Source organism: Lampetra fluviatilis, chromosome 34 (assembly GCF_964198595.1).
Source record: "Lampetra fluviatilis chromosome 34, kcLamFluv1.1, whole genome shotgun sequence".
Lineage (NCBI taxonomy): Eukaryota > Metazoa > Chordata > Hyperoartia > Petromyzontiformes > Petromyzontidae > Lampetra > Lampetra fluviatilis.
Window position 1 is genome coordinate 11,189,403 of NC_136308.1, and position 19,610 is coordinate 11,209,012.

Genomic DNA, 19,610 nt, shown 5'->3' on the forward strand with positions numbered 1-19,610 from the left:
CGAGGTGGTGGCTGCTGTTCCGCACTGGATTCCGAGACGACGGCTGCGCGACCAGCGTGGTGACTATGCGGGCCGACCATGTGCGGGGGCCGGGTCAAGCGAAAGCCGGCCGACGACGGCCACGTGTTTCAAGTGTGGCCGACGAGGCCATTTTGCCCGCGACTGCCGCTGCCGACCTCTGCCTTCGCCGCTTCCGCCGAGTGGACCTCCATCTCCTCCACCGGGCACGGAGCCGCGACACCCTCGGGCGAGTCGGCACAAATCGGACACCCGGCAGGTCTTTTCACATCATTCATCCACTCGCACACATAGTTGCACTTCAAATGATAACTGTGGTTCTTCTGTGTCATTACCACGCTCTACTACACAATGGAAAAAATTGGCTCGTAGGGTTGTGGCTGCGGCGTCAGGCTCATCGACGGTACGGGGTAGCATCGAGGGCATCGACGTCCGTATTTTGGTGGACACTGGCGCGTCTGCCACCATCATTTCCGATGTCATTTTTCATCTTTTGTCTATTCCCACGTCACGAATCCGCCCGGTTAATGACGCGTGTGTAGCCACAAATGGGGGTAGCATGGGTATTTTCTGGCAAGTCGATGTGCGTATTGCTATCGGTAATATTACCGCCAAAGGATCGGTGTTGATTTCTCGCTCACTGGCTGTCCCATGCCTATTAGGCACGGATTTCTTGCGCCGCATGCTACTTAAGATACTGGTCGACCAGGATTGTTTATAAATGCCAGGGAATCGTAGGATGTCGTTCCTGCCTTCCCTGCTGGTCCGTTCGCCCCCGGGTAACGCAGTTAACGCCATGGTCGCTGCCACGGTAGAGGTTCCATCAGGCTCACAAATGCTTATCCCGCTGCATTACCGTAAACCCTTTCAGATTAAGGATGGTGCTAGGGGTGTGCTATTATACCCGTCGAATTCGGTGTCTAAATCTTTTTCCCTGGTGGCGGCTCAAACAATCGTACGGCTGGGTCAGGCCCCGTTCATACAAGTGTTGAATAGTGGCCCGGACCGGGTCGTTGTTCCGGCTGGATCGGTATTGGCTCACGCCACTACCGATTTCACCAGTTTTGACGGAAAGCCACATATTGAAACACCCACCGATGGACCGCCACGCGACCGTTCACAGGAACGGTGGATCGCGGACTTGTGCGGGGAAAATTCATCTTTATTAAACACGCAAAGGACTTCTTTGCATTCATTGTTATTACGGTATGCGGACGTTTTCAGTAAAAATGATTTGGATCTCGGCCATACCTCGCTTTTGTCGCACCATATTGACACCGGTGCAACGCCTCCGATTTGTATGCACCCGCATCGCATGAGCCCTGATGAAAGGGAACACGTGCGTGGCGTGGTAGACGAGATGTTGGCGGCGGATATTATTTTGCCGTCCAACAGTCCTTGGGGTGCGCCGGTGGTATTGGTTAAGAAGAAGGACGGTGGAACGAGATTTTGTATAGATTTCCGCCGGTTGAATAAGATATCCGTGGCGGACGCATATCCTTTACCGCAGATGGACGACGCATTGGACGCTTTATCAGGGGCAAAATTCTTCTCCACCCTCGATCTGTCCTCGGGCTTTTGGCAGCTTCCCGTCGATGACGCGTCAAAACCCAAGACGGCATTCCGCACGCCGCAAGGCCTCTTTGAGTTTAACCGGTTACCGATGGGCTTGAATGCGTCTCCGGCGACGTTTCAACGCCTGATGGAACTGGTACTGGCTGGACTACAGTGGGAGACATGCCTCATATATTTAGACGATATCATCGTTTTCAGCCGCACGTTCGAGGAACACCTCCAACGACTGGAGACTGTTTTTCAGAGAATGCGTTCAGCTGACCTAAAGTTTAAACCAAAGAAATGCCACCTTTTGCAACACTCCGTCCGTTACTTGGGTCACATCGTCAGTTCGGACGGTGTGTCCACTGACCCTCAGAAAACGCAATGTGTCCGAGAGTGGCCCACACCCACTTCGGTGGGCGACGTTCGGCGTTTTATTGGGTTTGCATCCTACTATCGCCAGTTCGTTAAGAACTTTGCCACACTGGCTAAACCACTGCATGTTCTGACGGGCAAAAATCAGAGGTTTAAATGGGGTCCGGAGGAGGAACGCTCTTTTCACTCGCTTCGGGATCACCTCGCCACGGCGCCTACGCTCGACTACCCAGACTTTTCCCAGCCGTTCATCCTTGACACGGATGCAAGCAATATCGGCATCAGGGCCGTTCTATCGCAACATAAAGACGGAGTTGAGCGAGTGGTTGCATACAGCGGCTTTGCAATACTCGTTAAAATTGGACCAACCATCAGGCCAATTGGCTCGGTGGTTGGAATCGTTACAGGAATTTTCCTTCGATATCACGTACCGCAAGGGTGCTCGCCACGCCAACGCGGACGCGCTCTCCAGGTTACCACCCATTCCCCCGTGCGCTTGTCTGACGGGTATGCACCACTGTGCAGCGCCGCCTACCTCGCCCTATCCGATTATGGGAGCGATGTCGAACGAGGACAGCCAGGATGTACCAGTTGGCACTGATGATACCCTGCGGCTGCCGCACTCGGTGTGGCTACGCGAGCAGGAGGCCGATGCCTCTCTGGTTCCGCTGCGGAAACTGATCGGGAAACCGAGAGCTCATTTGGCGGGATGGAAATGGCAGATGTTCCAGGGCCGGGCGGGACTATTGATGTGTACTGATGGATTGTCTGACCGATCACGCCTGGTCGTGCCTACATCCCTTCGCCATGACCTGCTCCGCTCTCTGCACGCTGACAAATTAATGCACCTCGGCATGCAGAAGACTTTGGCCGCAATGCAGAAAGATTTCTTTTAGCCCGGCATGACGGCAGACGTTAACGACTTTGTCCGGTCATGCCATGATTGTGCGAAGAGGAAACAGCCTCGGAAACATTATGTGCCGCCACTACATTCCATTGAGGTATCCCATATCAATGAATTAGTCGCTCTGGACATCCTGGGGCCGTTCCCTCCATCGGCTAGGTGCAACAAATACCTTCTGGTGGGGGTAGAATATTTTTCTCGATGGCCTATGGCCTGGCCTCTGCCTGACCAAACGGCCGCGTCCATCTCCGATGCTTTCTTGAATGGTTATGTCATGGATAAAGGAGCACCCGAGAGGCTGCTCACAGATCAGAGACGTAACTTCTCCTCCAAATTGCTCAAGGATGTTTGCGATGCGCTGGGCACCAAAAAAATCTGCACTTCCCCTTACCATCCGCAAACGGATGGCATGGTGGAACGATTTAACCGCACCCTTTCGGCTATGCTTTGTCACACGGTGAGTGAAAAACAGACCGATTGGGACTTGCACATACCGGGCGTCCTAGCGGCCTACCGCATGGTTCCGCACGCGTCCACGGGATATTCGCCATTTTTCCTGATATATGGCCGTGAGAATGCACCCCCCATTGATGTGCAACTGGGTACACCGAGTAAACAACCGTCCCTTTCCTTGCCTGATCACGTACGGGACTCGCTTGCACGGGTTACAGAGGCGCGAGAGGCCGCCAGAAGTGCGACGGCCCGTACGCAGGCAAGGAACGAGAGGTGTGCGCGTCGATCGCGTACTCACATGCCCTGGTCGGTGGGCGATCTGGCATGGCACCACTGCCCTCAGGTGCCAGCGGGCACATCCCCTAAACTGCACAGGCCTTGGCGGGGGCCTGTGACGTTGGTGGACATTCGGAACCCACAGAATGTTCGCGTCCAATACGGAAAACGTCGGTGGTACGTCCATTCGTCGCGACTCAAACCCTACGTTGACCCGCGTGCCGACCCCTCATCTCCACTTGTTGACCTGCTGGGGTCTGCTGTGCCGAATGTGCCACTTGCCTCGCCCATTGATCCCCAGCGGGACTGTGTTGTGCCCCCCGCAGATGAACAGGTTTTGAGGGCTGATGAGACCCCCGCCGTCCCTCCTCCAACGGGACCTACCCCGGATACGACCGAAACTGAACATTCTCCTTCTTCTTCTTCACGTCAACCACTTCCTGCAGATCCGGCGGCAAGGCGACCATGCGCAGGAAGTGGAGAGGGTCCCGCGGCACGTACGCGGTCGAAATCTCTTCCGTTTTGATAGCATTGATTGCCTTGCAGTCCCTTCCCTGTTGTTACTGCGCTGCAAGGGCGCCCTAATGTATGTCTGTCGTTCATGGGTGATTTTTATTTTTGTTTTCGGCGCATAAACGTCTGGTTCACCCCCTTCCTTGTTAATGCGTCTTAGACGCCCTAATAAGCAATTTTATGGGATCGGCTTGTCACACTTTTCCCAGCCGAGACGGCTGACTTTTTCACCGGGGGGGGGATGTAATGAGAGCCTATGTCCGGCTCATGTGGTGATCGGCTCTGCCGGTCCTGCTCTACAGCCAATGGGGGGAGAGCCTGGGAGCATGGCCCTGGCGTGATCGAGGGATGTCAGCTAGGGTGATTGGTTCTACTGGTCTTGGCCTGAGCCAATGGGAAGACAAGTCAGGGGCGTGGTCCCGGGAGTTGATGGGGAATCTGGAACATTCAGCGCAGGCTATTAAGGATTGGCTGGAGCGTACCACGTGACCCAGGCATTAAATAAGGAAAGAGCCGAGGGACACGTGGTCAGACGAGGAACGAAGAGAGAGAGGGGCCACGCGCGAGCGGGGCTCCGAGTGCCACGTGGCGGTGCGTCTCTTGCGATTTGTCTGCCCACTTCCCGTTGCCTGCCAGCAACAGGGAGTGCTTGTGAACTGAGATAAGTAAATAAAAGGACCGATTCATAGGCCTTGACCAGGTCAATAAAGCAGAGATGTAGGTCTTGTTGGAATTCCCTACACCTCTGCTGTAGCAGACGGACAGAAAATATGGCATCTGTGCAGGACCGCCCTTTCCTGAAACCGCATCGGGGCTCCTTAAGACTATCCTCAGCGTGCCTAGCAAGGCAAGTTGAATAATCCTTGCCAGGATTTTTCCCGGCACACTAAGGAGTGAGATGCCCCTGTAGTTGTTACAGTCTGTGTGGTCCCCCTTCTTAAACAGGGGGACCACCAGGGCATCCTTCTAATCCTGCGGAACCCGTCCAGTGGTCCAGACTATTGTTATGTCATGTAGGGCAGTCTGTGCATAAATGCCACCCTCCCTCAGCATTTCGCTTGGGAGATCATCTCTGCCTGAGATCATCTCTTTTCTGATCTCAGGCTCTGGATTGCCTTCAGTATTTCCTCAACAGATGGCACCTCAGCCAGCCACTCATAGGGGGTGACTTTTTCTTCCAATATTTGAGGCACCACAGCCTCGGCAGGGTCATCCCCACTTTGTCCCACGTTGTTTTCCAGGCTGAAGGATGTCCCCTCCCCCAGGACCTCACAGAAATGCTCAGCAAAACTGCAAACCTGTTCCTAGGGGTCGGAGATTGGATAACCGTTCTTTCCCCTAACGTGTGGCGCTGCAGGTTACTTTTTTATGGAATTAAAGAGCGATTTGTGATCGCGGGCTATTGAGGCAGACTCCATCTCCTCAGCAACCCGCGACCACCACCCATCCTTGCAGCGCCTCACGGCTCTCCGAATCTCCGAGCGCCGACTGCGGTAAGCCTCCTCATTTTCCGACGTGGGATGCTGCAGCTGATGAGAGTGGGCCTGTCGCTTTTTCTCAGCCAGCTTAAACACCTCCTTTGTCAGCCAGGGTTTCTGGGGAGGTCTGGACTAGGGGTCGGCACGGTTTGAACCGACTCAAACTGGTTTCAAATTGAGCAATCCAAACCAAACCAGCGACGACTGAACCAAACCAAACCAAAACCAAACCAAACTAAGCTAAACCAAACCTCTTAAGTTGGCTTGAACCAAACTAGTTTGAGCCGGTTCCACCCTGTCCGAGCCAAACCGAGTCGGTTTTCGTAGCCCCAAACCAAACCGAACCAGTTCAAACAGAGCCAAACCAAACCGATTTGGTTCGGTTCAAACCGCGGTTTGGTGGTTTGAGCCAAACCGTGCCGACCCCTAGTCTGGACCATGTACCCAAAGCAGTCATTGCAGCTGCATGAGCCACAGTCCTAAACCTCGCCCAATTTCCCCTCGACATCAGGAGGAGTGGGGGACGGTGCCAACCCCAGCCGCAAGCGATGATGAAATTCTCGCTTGCAACTTTCATCAGCTAACTGAGACCATGCCACTAAGGGTTTGAAAGGGGTCCTGGGTGTACACCCACCACCAGAGTGGAAGAATGGCAGGCGCATCTTACAGATGACAAGTCGATGGTCAGTGGGCAGATCAGCTCCACCGTAGGTCCTGGTGTCAAGGATATGGGCTCACATCCACTGTTCCGTCACTATGTAGCCCAGCAGATGTTCTTGCTTGGACCTGGCATGCATCCATGATGTTGTGCGCCGATACCGGAACAGCATGTTGGTAATTACAAGCACAAAATCTAGCAGCCTCCTGCCGTTGTTATTGAGTTGATCTGGCCGAGACCAGGTGCCAGCATCATGACCAACTCGGGCATTGAAGTCACCCAACAAGATGACTCTGTCCCGAGTGGCCACTTTAGTCAGCACCTGTGACAGGAGGTCATAGAAGGCATCTGACTCATCGGCTTTTTCTGCATCCCTCCACGGATGTTCGTCTTCGGTGGGGTAACCACGACCACTACTCCTCGCCTCCGGTTGATGGGAAGGCGAGCCCAAAGTATCCTGGGGCTTACAGCTTCCCACACCTCACCGCCACGCTCCCACGCCCCCTTCATTCTTTTGTTCAGAAGAAGAGCCACACCCTGTTGTTTGGCAGTCTCCTGCCCGAAGTGGAGGACTTTCCACCCCTCATGGTGGCAGGAGCCAGAACCGGTCCACCGGACCTCCTGAATGCCGCAGAGATCCAGGCGGTACCGGTCCAGCTCCCGACAAAGGAGTGGCAGCCACTCCTCCGCAGTGAGCATTCGAACATTCCACGTGGCCACCCGCAGTGGTTTTTCGTTGTTTCTGGAGGAGCCCCGATGGTGAAGATTCAATCTCCTGGCTCCGCCAATTGGGGTTTGGCCAGGAGACGTCATAGAAGCCTGTCCCCCCGGGGCCTCTGGCACAAGCTTATTTGTTACATTTGTATGTTTATATCGTAGTCTCGTGGTAATTCATTGAAGGTGGAGGGGTTACCAGCCCCTCACACCCGTCCAGAGCCCCCGTTTAGCCACTGTGGTGGTCACAGACGCCATGAGGGGAGAGGCCAATGGGCATTGACCCTCCCCCAACAGCACTGTCCACAACAGTGTTGCCCGTCCGGCACCGCAAGGAGGTAGGAGGTTGTTTTGTTGGACACAGACAATACACACACACAGACAATACACACATATATATATGAGTCAGGCAGACACGCAAAGACACGCAAAGACAAACCAACATTCAAATGATATACTGCTATACCGACAGACGCACTCACAGGTAAATATACACACAGATACGTGGTAGACAAAGATCCCCCCTATATCCTTCACAGAATGTTGGGGCGAGTGCTGTGAGCACATATGAAGGCCGGCATGGCACACGAGGGGATAGGTGGCTAGCATCACTCCGGACCACCTTTGTCTCCCGAATGGCGATGTTTACACACCACACTCATTTAAGTCAGAGTCAACCTAGGGGAGGCCCAGAACCGGTTTAGATAATTAATCGTCACTGGCGTTGTCCGTGAGCTGGAATCGAACCCGGCTGGCCGGGTTGGCCGGGTTGGCCGGGTTCGTAGCACGCTGAGCGCTGAGCGCTACACTGCCGCTCCCCACCGGTGTTCAGACACCGCACCCAGACACTTTCTCCCACCACCACCACCACGACCACCACGACCACCACCACCACGACCACCACCACCACGACCACCACGACCACCACCACCACGACCACGACCACGACCACCACCACGACCACCACCACCACGACCACCACGACCACCACCACCACGACCACCACAACCACGACTACCACCACCACCACGACCACCACCACGACTACCACCACCACGACCACCACCACCACCACGACGACCACCACCACCACGACGACCACTGCCACCACCACGACGACGACCACCACCACCACGACCACCACCACCACGACCACCACCACCACGACTACCACCACCACCACCACGACCACCACCACCACGACTACCACCACCACCACCACCACGACCACCACCACCACCAGGACCACCACCACCACTACCACCACCACCACCACCACGACCACCGCCGCCACCACCACCACCACGACCACTACCACCACGACCACCACCACCACCACTACCACCACCACCACTACCACCACCACCACGACCACCACGACCACCACCACCACCACCACCACGACCACCACCACCACCACCACCACGACCACCACGACCACCACCACCACCACTACCACCACCACGACCACCGCCGCCACCACTACCACCACCACCACTACCACCACCACCACTACCACCACCACGACCACCACCACCACCACCACCACCACCACCACCACCACCACCACCACTACCACCACCACGACCACCACCACCACTACCACCACCACCACGACCACCACGACCACCACCACCACCACTACCACCACCACCACGACCACCGCCGCCACCACCACCACCACTACCGCCACCACCACGACCACCACCACCTCTACCACCACCACCACCACGACCACCACCACTACCGCCACCACCACGACCACCACCACCTCTACCACCACCACCACCACGACCACCACCACCACGACCACCGCCGCCACCACCACCACTACCACCACCACCACGACCACCACCACCACGACCACCACCACTACCACCACCACGACGACCACCACCACCACTACCACCACCACGACGACCACCACCACCACCACTACCACCACCACCACCGCCGCCACCACCACCACCACCACGACCACTGCCGCCGCCGTCACCGCTACCCACGGGCGCCACCGTGCGGTGGAGAGCCCAGCCCACTCTGGGGCGGTGGAACGTTTTGTGGGCGACTGGGGAGTGACTGGGGAGTGACTGAGGAGTAACTGGGAGTGACTGGGAGTGACTGGGAGCGACTGGGGAGTGACTGGGAGTGACTGGGAGCAACTGGGAGTGACTGGGAGTGACTGGGAGTGACTGGGAGCGACTTGGAGCGACTGGGAGTGACTGGGGAGTGACTGAGGAGTAACTGGGAGTGACTGGGAGTGACTGGGAGCGACTGGGGAGTGACTGGGAGTGACTGGGAGCAACTGGGAGTGACTGGGAGTGACTGGCAGTGACTGGGAGCGACTTGGAGCGACTGGGAGTGACTGGGGAGTGACTGGGAGTGACTGGGAGTGAATGAGAGTGACTGGGGAGTGACTGGAAGCGACTGGGAGTGATTGGGAGTGACTGGGGAGTGACTGGGGAGTGACTGGGAGTGACTGGGGAGTGACCGGGAGTGACTGGAGAGCGACTGGGAACGACTGGGAGCGACTGGGGAGTGACTGGGAGTGACTGGGGAGTGACTGGGGAGTGACTGGGAGTGACTGGGAGTGACTGAGAGTGACTGGGAGTGACTGGGGAGTGACTGGGAGAGGCGCGCTCCGCACTCCGTGGGTCACCGAGCGGCGTGCGGGTTGGCTGGGGGGGGGGGTCTGGGGGGGGGGGGGGCTGGGGGGATAAAGGCGCAGCCGCCTTGCGTCTCCGCCCTCGCTGCCGGCGGAAGAGATTCCCGCAGCGGGGTGGCGCGCGCAACGTGCACGCGCGAGAGAGAGAGACCGGCGATTAGTGGCACGGTGGTTAGCGCGCACTGCGCTACGAACCCTGCGACCCGAGTTTGTGTGCCTGTGCCCGCCTTTAATATGTGCTTGCCAACACTCTGCCTCAACGGTCTTGTTGGACCTGTGTGATTGTGGGAACGTATTTGTGAGTGTGATTGGTTGTAATTGTGTGCTCGGCTCGGGTATCCGGGCGGTCTCCAATACTTTAATTCTTTACATTGTTGTTATTATTTGCTGCCATAACTTTTCACATTTCTCGGTTGTGGCGAGATGTTAACAACCTCGTCTGGTGTACAGAAGGTCGTGGGTTCGATCCCGACCCTGACGCCTGCTGCTGCTGTATATTTGGAGTCTGCGTGTCTCTCTCTCTCTCCCCGTGGTCGCGTGGATTTTTTCCACCGGGTCCTCCGGTTTTCCCTTCCACATTTAACATCAACATCACCACGCCTTTAGAGTGTTTGGCTGCTCAACACGTCCACGTGGTAAGCCACTTCGTTGAGCTATCATTTGTGATCGCCGGGTCGCTTCTAAAAGCAACAGCTACAGAGCTCAGTTGGAGCCTGACCTGGTAAAATAAAACAAAAAAAGTTGAGTTTAGTTGAATGTGTGCGTTCGGAGCGGTGGCGCAGCGGTTAGCGCACTTCGGAACTATCCCCGGCGACCCGAATTCGATTCCCGCTCACGGCCAAGATTGGTGACGGATATCCGAACCCGCTCCGGGCATCCGCCAGGTCGACTCGACCTTAAGAAAGATGAGAACTGCATCTGGCGCGTTGTCTGAACACCAGCGTTGGGGAGACAAAGGCGGCCGGGCGTGGGTTTGCTGGCCACCCAGCCACTTTAGAGGCGCTGCTGCGACTCGCTAACAGCCCTTGCCCCAACAAGGTGCCTCATTGTCCGACTAATCGCGTGTGCGTGTTCTGTGTTAACAATCCACTTAGGCCAGACCTCGGCTGCACGGCTCGAATATCCCTGCGGTCTCACGTTATTTCATTATTAATGTCGCCGCCGCCGCTGTTGTTGTTATTTAATTATTATTTGCTGTCATCACTTTTCACATTCTCAGTTGTAAATGGAGCTTCGGCTTTTCTCCCGAGTGGTGACGCACACACAAACACACACATACACAAACAAATACATACACACACAAACACACAAATACACACATACACACACAAACACACACATACACAAACATATACACACACATATACAACAACAACAACTGCCATTCGCCACTAAGTGGTAGTGACGTCACCACGACGCTTGTGCCAGGCCATGTGCACCTTGAGGCCACGTGAAGTGTCGAACGCCCGCTGGCAGGAGGTCACGGGGCAGACCCAGGTGCCACGGGTCGACTGACTGAGATGACCGAGATGACTGGCTGATTTAACAGCAGAGGTCTCACTCCGAATTAGTCGAGTGGCAATATATTTTCATCGGTTGCGTAACGCTGTGTGGAAGCTACCTGGTCTGTCGCTCCGCACGAAGCTTCAGGTCTTCTCGGCCAGTCATTCCCTCCCTTTTATACGCTTGCGAAACGTGGACCCCCCTAATGGAGCATCTTCGCCGGTTGGAAACATTTAGGCTGACCTGCCTACGATCCATCCTGACCCAGCCAACGCAGCCTTGCCTGCCGGAGGAGCTCACCGATGGGACTTTGCCCAGATCTTTCAAGGATGTGTGAGCTTCTCACACAATCCAGCCTGGTTTAAACCCAGGATGGATCGTAGGCAGGCCAGCCTAAATGTTTCCAACCGGCGAAGATGCTCCATTAGGGGGGTCCACGTTCCGCAAGCGTATAGAAGGGAGGGAATGACTGTGGCCGAGAAGACCTGAAGCTTCGTGCGGAGCGACAGACCAGGTAGCTTCCACACAGCGTTACGCAACCGATGAAAAGATATTGCCACTCGACTAATTCGGAGTGAGACCTCTGCTGTTAAATCCGAGCCGGTCATGAGCACACTGCCAAGGTATGGGAAACTCTCCACTCTCTCCACTACTGCCCCATCACCGATTGGGAGTTGTGGGGGTGGAGTGTCGGACACACACAAAAACACACACACACCCATACTGTATAATCAAAATCACATCGCATTCCCTAAACACACACACACACAATCAAAATCACATCACTCACACAAAGTCCAAGATCCTCCACATAGCCTTAACAGACTGGAGGATCAAGTTCTGTAAGCGTGCACCTATTTACTATTGAAAAAAACACGATTCCTACCAAAGTTAAACTTTGTTGGGGCAAGTGCTGTTAGCGAGTAGCAAGCACCAGCGAAGGCCGGATCGTCGCACGAGGGGGTGGAGTGGCCACCAACAGCACTTGCCCCAACAGTCCGTCAAGGCTATACGGGGGATCTTTGTCCACCCGTTTCCGTCTGTATTTACCCGTGTCCGTGTGTCCGTGTCGCTTCTGTTTCCCCAAGGGGCGATGTTTTTACGACTCCCGACCAGGGCACTCATTCGCGGCTGAGTCAACCAAGGACCGCTTCGATGTTCGCCACCGTTGTAAGGTCGCGTGCAGAAATCCAACTCGGGTCACCGGGGTTCGCAGCGCGGCGCTAACCACAGCGCCACCGCTCCCCACGCAGTCGCTGGCGCAACCTCTGGGGGGGGGGGGGGAGTTTTTGTTGTTTTTGTTGTGGCAGAAACGAGCGCGCGGCGACATCCTGAGAAACGCGTTCATGTTCCACGCTAACGGAGAGTTCGACTGGCACATGTTGCATACAACATCATGTATGTTGCGGGTAACACGCGTGTCTGTTGTGCATGTTGCGTACAACACGCGTGTCTGTTGTGCATGTTGCTTACAACACGCGTGTCTGTCGTGCATGTTGCCTACAACACGCGTGTCTGTCGTGCATGTTGCATACAACACGCGTGTCTGTCGTGCATGTTGCCTACAACACGCGTGACTGTCGTGCATGTTGCATACAACACGCGTGTCTGTCGTGCATGTTGCCTACAACACGCGTGACTGTCGTGCATGTTGCTTACAACACGCGTGTCTGTCGTGCATGTTGCCTACAACACGCGTGTCTGTCGTGCATGTTGCATACAACACGCGTGTCTGTCGTGCATGTTGCCTACAACACGCGTGACTGTCGTGCATGTTGCCTACAACACGCGTGTCTGTCGTGCATGTTGCCTACAACACGCGTGTCTCTTGTACATGTTGCTTACAACACGCGTGTCTGTTGTGCATGTTGCATACAACACGCGTGTCTGTTGTGCATGTTGCCTACAACACGCGTGTCTGTTGTGCATGTTGCATACAACACGCGTGTCTGTCGTGCATGTTGCCTACAACACGCGTGTCTGTCGTGCATGTTGCCTACAACACGCGTGTCTGTCGTGTATGTTGCGGGCAACACGCGTGTCTGTTGTGCATGTTGCATACAACGGTGCTGGTCACCCACTCCCTCGCTAACAGCACTTGCCCCCCATAGCCTGTTGGCTACACGGGGGATCTTTGCCTCTGCCTCTCTCCCCGGTCTGATTGTCTCTGTGATGCACAGATGGAATGTCACATATCGGATTTGGCATCGCGCTCCGAAGTGTAGAGGGGGACGGGGGGGGAAGAAAACCCGACACAGAGTCGGCTCGATCTGATCGCATCGCTGCCGCTGATCAACACCCAGAATTTCCGGAAACTCAGCAGCAAATATCTTCAACAAAGATCGGGGCATACTTCTGTTTGTTGTTGCGGGGATCAAAGACGTTTCGGGGTCCGAAAGGGTGGGGAGCGGGGGCCTTTGGGATCGTTTTAGTTAAACTATTTTTTTTGTTACAGCCGCTGGAGTGCCAGGCTAGGTGCACGTGTTGTGTGAAGGGCTGTCGCTGGCCGGCAGCGAGGCACCAGCTGCGCTCAGCGCGGCCATCCTCGCTGCGTTTTATGCTACCAGCGCTCCGCTCGTTGTTGTGAGAGTAGCTCCTCCGTCCGACGTTGTTGTTAAAACTAAACTAGTTTTTGTTTTACCAGTTTAAGGCCCACTGAGCTACGAAGATACATTTTTAAGAAGCGACCTGGCGATCACAGACGATGGGCTCAAGGAAAGCGTCTCATCATCACGCCGACAGTCATAGCAGCAGACAAAATACTAAACGTGGAGGCAGAGAAAAATCCACGCGACCACGGGGAGAGAGACACCGCAAACTCCAAATACACAGCAGCAGCAGCCGTCAAGGGTCGAGGGATCGAACCCACGACTACGTGCACACCAGGCGAGGTGGTCACATCGCGCCACCGTGACGCCTCCCCACGTCAGAGGCACGGACCCAGTTTGGTGACAAATTGTCGACGAGGAACCCCGAAGAGAAAACCCCTCGAGTTGTGGGGGTTTTTGTTTCTCTCTCTTTGAATCAAAGTCACCACCACCATGGGCCTGCAAAGACAAATATCCCCCGTGTAGCCTTAACAGACTGTAGGGGCAAGTGCTGTTAGTGAGCATCGGGCTGCACACACAAAGACACACACACGCCCAGACACACACACACACGCAGACACACGCACACACACGCACGCACGCACACAGACACACGCACACAGACACGCACACAGACACACAGACACACAAAGACACACACGCACGCACACAGACACACGCACACACGAACGCACAAAGACACACACACGCACACAGACGCACACAGACACACGCACGCACGCACACAGATACACACACACGCACGCACACAGACACACACACGCACACAGACACACGCACACACGAACGCACAAAGACACACGCACGTGCCCAGGTGAGACCGCAACAGAGGCCAGGATAGAAGTCACATTTGCAAGAGGGACCTGAAGGGGGGAGGAGTCGGGGTCCGCCCGTGGCCACGTGGATTGTCTCCGGCTCCTCCGGTTTCCCCCTCCACATTAAGAATCGTCGTCCATTTCGATAATTTGGCTGCTATGAATTTCCACATTACAGAATCAACGTCATGCGTTTCGGAGTGTTTTGGCGACTGCTGTACATTCCCACGCGATGCTGAGAAGCCACTCGGTGAAAGCGATCATTGGTGGTCGCCAGGCCGCTCCTGACACAGAGCTACAGCTCAGTGGGGCCTTACCAAGTAAAGTCGTTGAAGACGATTGCTGCTGTTTCTGTTTGTGTAATTATTTCAAATTGTGCAGTCTGCGGTGTCACTTTACAAATCTGGACCTTAACACCGGCGCACGACCAGCCGACTCCTACCCATGGCAGCCACCGGCATCTTTAACGCCCCGCGCGAGCGAAGCAGACGGCGTGTGGCTTCACGACCATCGCGGCCCACCGCACTGTTAACCAGGGCGGCCGCCTGGCGAACCGGGGAACGGTGGTGCAGCGGTTAGCGCACCGTGCACTACGAACCCGGCGACCCCAAGTTCCATTCCTGGCCACGTAAAAAAAACACATCATTCGTTGGCAATTTTCAGAACCGGTCCTGGTTCTCTCCTCTAGGTCAATTCAGCCTTAAACGAGTGCAATTCAACTACTTGGCGAATCGAGGAGAGGCAAGCGGACGGCACTTGCCTCAACGGTCTGTGTAGGCTCCACGGGGCACCTTTGTCTTTGTGTGCAGTACATGTTCTTTGCGCAACGCGGGCTGCGGCACAAACACAGAGCCGCCTCCTGTGTCCCTCCCAGGCACGCCCAGAGCTCGGCGCCAGGCGACATCGCTTCCGCGTTTCTGAGACCGAAACTCTGGGGCTTGGCTCCCAACTTTGTTGCCTCGTCACTCCGTTGGGGTGTGGTGGCCGACGTCTCTCGCTCGATCTCGAGCCGTGGGCCAGTGGCTCGGCACAGACCTCCCACCCACCCCCGTCGACCCGCTCAACCATTCCTCCGCTCACCCAAACCAACCATCCCACCGCTCTACCCATCCACCCACGAACTCAACCCACACTAAATCACCCACTCACCCGCCCGTGTCCACTTACCAGCTGTAGCACAGTTATTGTGCACATGGGTGGGCCAATGGGTGGCTGAGAACAGGGTGCGGAGTGGTGGCACAGGGTCCGGAGTGGTGGCGCAGGGTGTCATTGGGGCTTGCAAAGGGGCCTCCTGAGTTGGCCGCTGGCGTGAGGCCGACTCTGCCGAGGGTTAAATACCCAGGCGGGCAGACGACGAGCGAGGGCCGAGACTCCACTCGCCGTGGCTCCGTTTGCTGCGGCACTAAAGCCGCACGCTGATGGAATGAATCGATGACGCGGCCACGTGGCCCGCGCTCAGAGTTCCTTAAAATCCGCACTGGCGTAGACGAGGTGGTCAGGGGCACGCGCGGAGGCACAGAGTGAACGGGCTGGCATCGGGCCCGCGTTGGCACAGCCCGTTGGCAGTGGCGCACCGAGCGAGCGGCGGCACGGCGGTTGGCAGGTCGCGGCGGCGCCGTGCCCACCTGCGCCCACGCAGCCCCACGGCGCCCTTCCCCGCAGGGTGAGGCGGGTGCGCGGCGAGGAGGGCCTCGGCTACGCCGCCGCCAACGCCGCGAGCGACGGGGGTCACGCCGACACGGCAGCGGCACGGAATGAACCCGGCGGTGGCGCCACCGCCGGAGACGGGCAGAGACGTCCCCGCCCCCTCCCCCGTGGGGCTCGGGTCTCCGGCCAAGACTCGGGAGCTGCGGACCCGGAGGATGGGGGGGGGGGGGGTCACCGCACTCCGCGGACGCCGCGTGGAAGGAACGCGGAGACACGGGGCGCTTCGAGTAAAACCACCACCACCAGCGGCAGCGGCGGCGGCACCATCGCTGTTTATTGTTGAGAGCCGCCCACGAGGCCGCTGGTGCGGCACGGGGGGGGGGGGCTGAGGGGGGGGTGCACGCGGTGGTTATAGTCGTGCCGCGCTTCACCTGCATGCGGTTATCGTCGTCGTCGTCATCATCATCGTCGTCGTTATTATTATTATCTTAAAAGCCGATTCACTCGATCGCAAAGGCACCGCCGCGCGCGATTACGCGGGCGACGTTTAAAAAGAACGGACGTTCCGGGTAATGGACCTGCCCCCCCCCCCTCACACGTGACAAGGGACTACAGCCACCCCCCCGCAGTCGCTTCGTGCGCCTGAGGGAGCTCTTTGCGGTGAGGGCGGGGCACTCCCCCACAAGCCCCGGGGGAGCTTTTATTGCGGGGGGGGGGGCGGGGGACGTCGGAGCGGCGCTCCCCAAGAGCCGTCCCCCCACCCCGGGCCCCCCGTGGTGCGTGAGCCCGGGGGGCCCAGGACCAATGCCACGTGGGTGCTGCCCCCCCCCCCCCCCCCGTTCCTATACTCACCGGCGACAACGCCGGCCCCGTCGTGTCGATCCCTCTTGTGAGCGCGGCTCGGGGGGGGGGGGGGGGGTTAAATGCTCCTGGTCGGCCCTGTATAAGTATATATGGTAGAGGCACGTGACGTACACACGCACGTTGACGGTTGGAGGAGCTGTCAAGGATTTGATTGAAGCAAACACGATTGTGTGTTTGTGCCGCTTGTCTCGGGCGTTCCGATTGGTGTGTCCCACTCGCCTGTCTGCGGAACGGCTGCGCTGGCTTTGTATGAATGTATGAGATTGTTGGCACGCGTGAAGCGAAGCCAGTTATGTATCGCGAGTTTCACAATTAGCGTTACTCGACGAATCGCTTACACGGCAGACGTGTGTGCGTGTGTCAAGGTACGTGTGTGTGTGTGAGAGAGGCTATGAGTGAACGAGGGTGAGCGAGGGTGGGCGGAAATGCGCGTAGTGAGCATTGCAGTTGGCGGTAGCGAGTGTGACGGGCGATTGTGGTGAGCGCTGCACTCGGTGAGCGTGGGTGAGCAGGCGAGTGTGGCGAGTGTGGGCTTGCCAGAGGTGAATGTGGCGAGCGTGGTGAGCGAGAGTGAACATGGTGAGCCTGGTGAGAGTGGGTTATCAGGAGGTGAGCGAGCGTGGTGAGCGAGAGTGAACATGGTGAGCGAGAGTGAACATGGCGAGCGTGGTGAGCGAGAGTGAACATGGCAAGCGTGGTGAGAGTGGGTTATCAGGAGGTGAGCGAGCGTGGTGAGAGTGGGTTATCAGTAGGTGAGCAAGCGTGGTGAGCGAGCGTGGTGAGCGAGCGAGCGCTAGGGGCCGGTGGGCGTGCAGGCGGGGGGGGTCTTGGTGTAGGCCTCCACGGCCGTGACGGGCGCCTTGCAGAAGAAGCACTCCTTGTTGTTCATCAGGTGCTGGCGGATGCACGCCCTGGGGGGGGGGGGGGGCGGGGGGGGGGGCACACGGCGGGTTTAGAGCCACGCGGACGCCACGGCAGTGCAGCCAACGCAGCGGCGCCGCGACACGCGGACAACGGGAGAGACGCAGTCAACTAGAACAGTCAACTAGTAGTCAACTAGTAGTCAACTAGTAGTCAACTAGTAGTCAACTAGAATAGTCAACTAGAACAGTCAACTAGTAGTCAACTAGAACAGTCAACTAGAACGAATGCAGCGGCCCCGCGAGGATGCCGGTCCTCCCACACCCCCTGCTCCCCCCTTTGCTCTTATTTACTTCCAAAGTTTCCTCCCCCCCGTCCCCCGTCCCCCGTCCCCCGTGGGCCCGTGGGAGACCAACGGGACGCTCGGTGCGAACGCAACGCAACCCGCGGACACGGGGAGGGGTGGCGGGGGGGGGGGACTCGAACACGGAGGGCCGACGCACGCGACAGCCGGCGGTGGGGGGGGGAGGGGGGAGCGGCCGCATGTACGACGCATCTGTTTGTGCGTCACCAAAGGGCGGCACGGGATGGCGACCACGTGCCCGGCCGTTCCTGGCTCCCACGCGGCCTTTCCACCGTAACTTAACCATCGCCGTCGCCCAATGGAACCCATCGCTTCGAAATTAAATTTGGCTCCGCAAGAATTTAGTTGGGGGCCTCGCGTGTGTGCGAGCCTGCGTGGTGCCACGGGGTTCAGGTGGGGCTTCCCTGACGGTGTGCGATGTCCCTGTCAAGGTGGTTGGCGCTTGCTGTGTGCCTGGCACCGTGGCCAAGCTGCAAACATGCGCATGATTAACGCATTTGAGAAGGGTCAGGCGAACGAATTGGTGAGCGAGAGGGCGAGTGAGTTGGCGAGCAAGTGGGCGGGCGAGTGGGCGAGCGAGTGGGTGAGCGAGTTGGCGAGCGAGTGGGCGAGCGAGTGGGCGAGCGAATGGGCGAGCGAGTGGGCGAGCGAGTTGGTGAGCGAGTTGGCGATCGAGTGGGCGAGCGAGTCGGTGAGCGAGTGGGCAAGCGAGTTGGTGAGCGAGTGGGCGAGCGAGTTGGTGATTGAGTGGGCGATCAAGTTGGTGAGCGAGTTGGCGAGCGAGTGGACAAGCGACTGGGCGGGTGCTCGCAGGGAGTGACCGATCCCAACGTCATTCACAGTCACAGGAACAAAGTCCCGTGAAGTTGCTTCACGCCGAGCCTCAAGACTCCACTGGGATCCTGCGTCACGACGGGAGTCTCCGGCTCCACGCCGAAGGGAACCGGAGAACCCGGGGGGGGGGGGGGGGGGAGGATGCTCGATGCACTGCACGTGACGGACTCGCAAACTCATTTTTTGTACTGACATCCGATGGCCACGTCAAGAGCCCATCGGTTTCAGAGATCCGTGTGATCCACCAACTCTCGCCCCTCTCCAAACGCGCCGGGTCTCGCTACGCGCTCGCCATCCCCCCCCCCGCCCGGGGGTTCCCGGCTTCCCGGCCGATGCCACCGGGGGCCACGCAGTGCTCAGGCCCGGATCTCGGGACGTCGGTGAACAAACCGCGCGTGTCACTAACGCGCGTGTCGCCAACGCGCGTGTCGCCAACGCGCGTGTCGCTAACGCGCGTGTCGCCAACGCGCGTGTCGCCAACGCGCGTGTCGCCAACGCGCGT

General features: G+C 57.6%; 1 protein-coding gene across 1 annotated transcript in view; it reads right to left on the reverse strand.

The window, feature by feature from the left end:
* Window positions 1-16,892: 16,892 nt before the first annotated feature.
* The window catches only part of RNF123 (ring finger protein 123), a 73,442-nt gene continuing 70,724 nt past the window's right edge, over window positions 16,893-19,610 (reverse strand). The window contains exon 39 of the mRNA XM_078872517.1: window positions 16,893-17,960. Coding sequence (XP_078728643.1) covers window positions 17,843-17,960 — 118 coding nt within the window. The 3' untranslated portion in view covers window positions 16,893-17,842. The remainder of the gene's footprint in view (window positions 17,961-19,610) is intronic.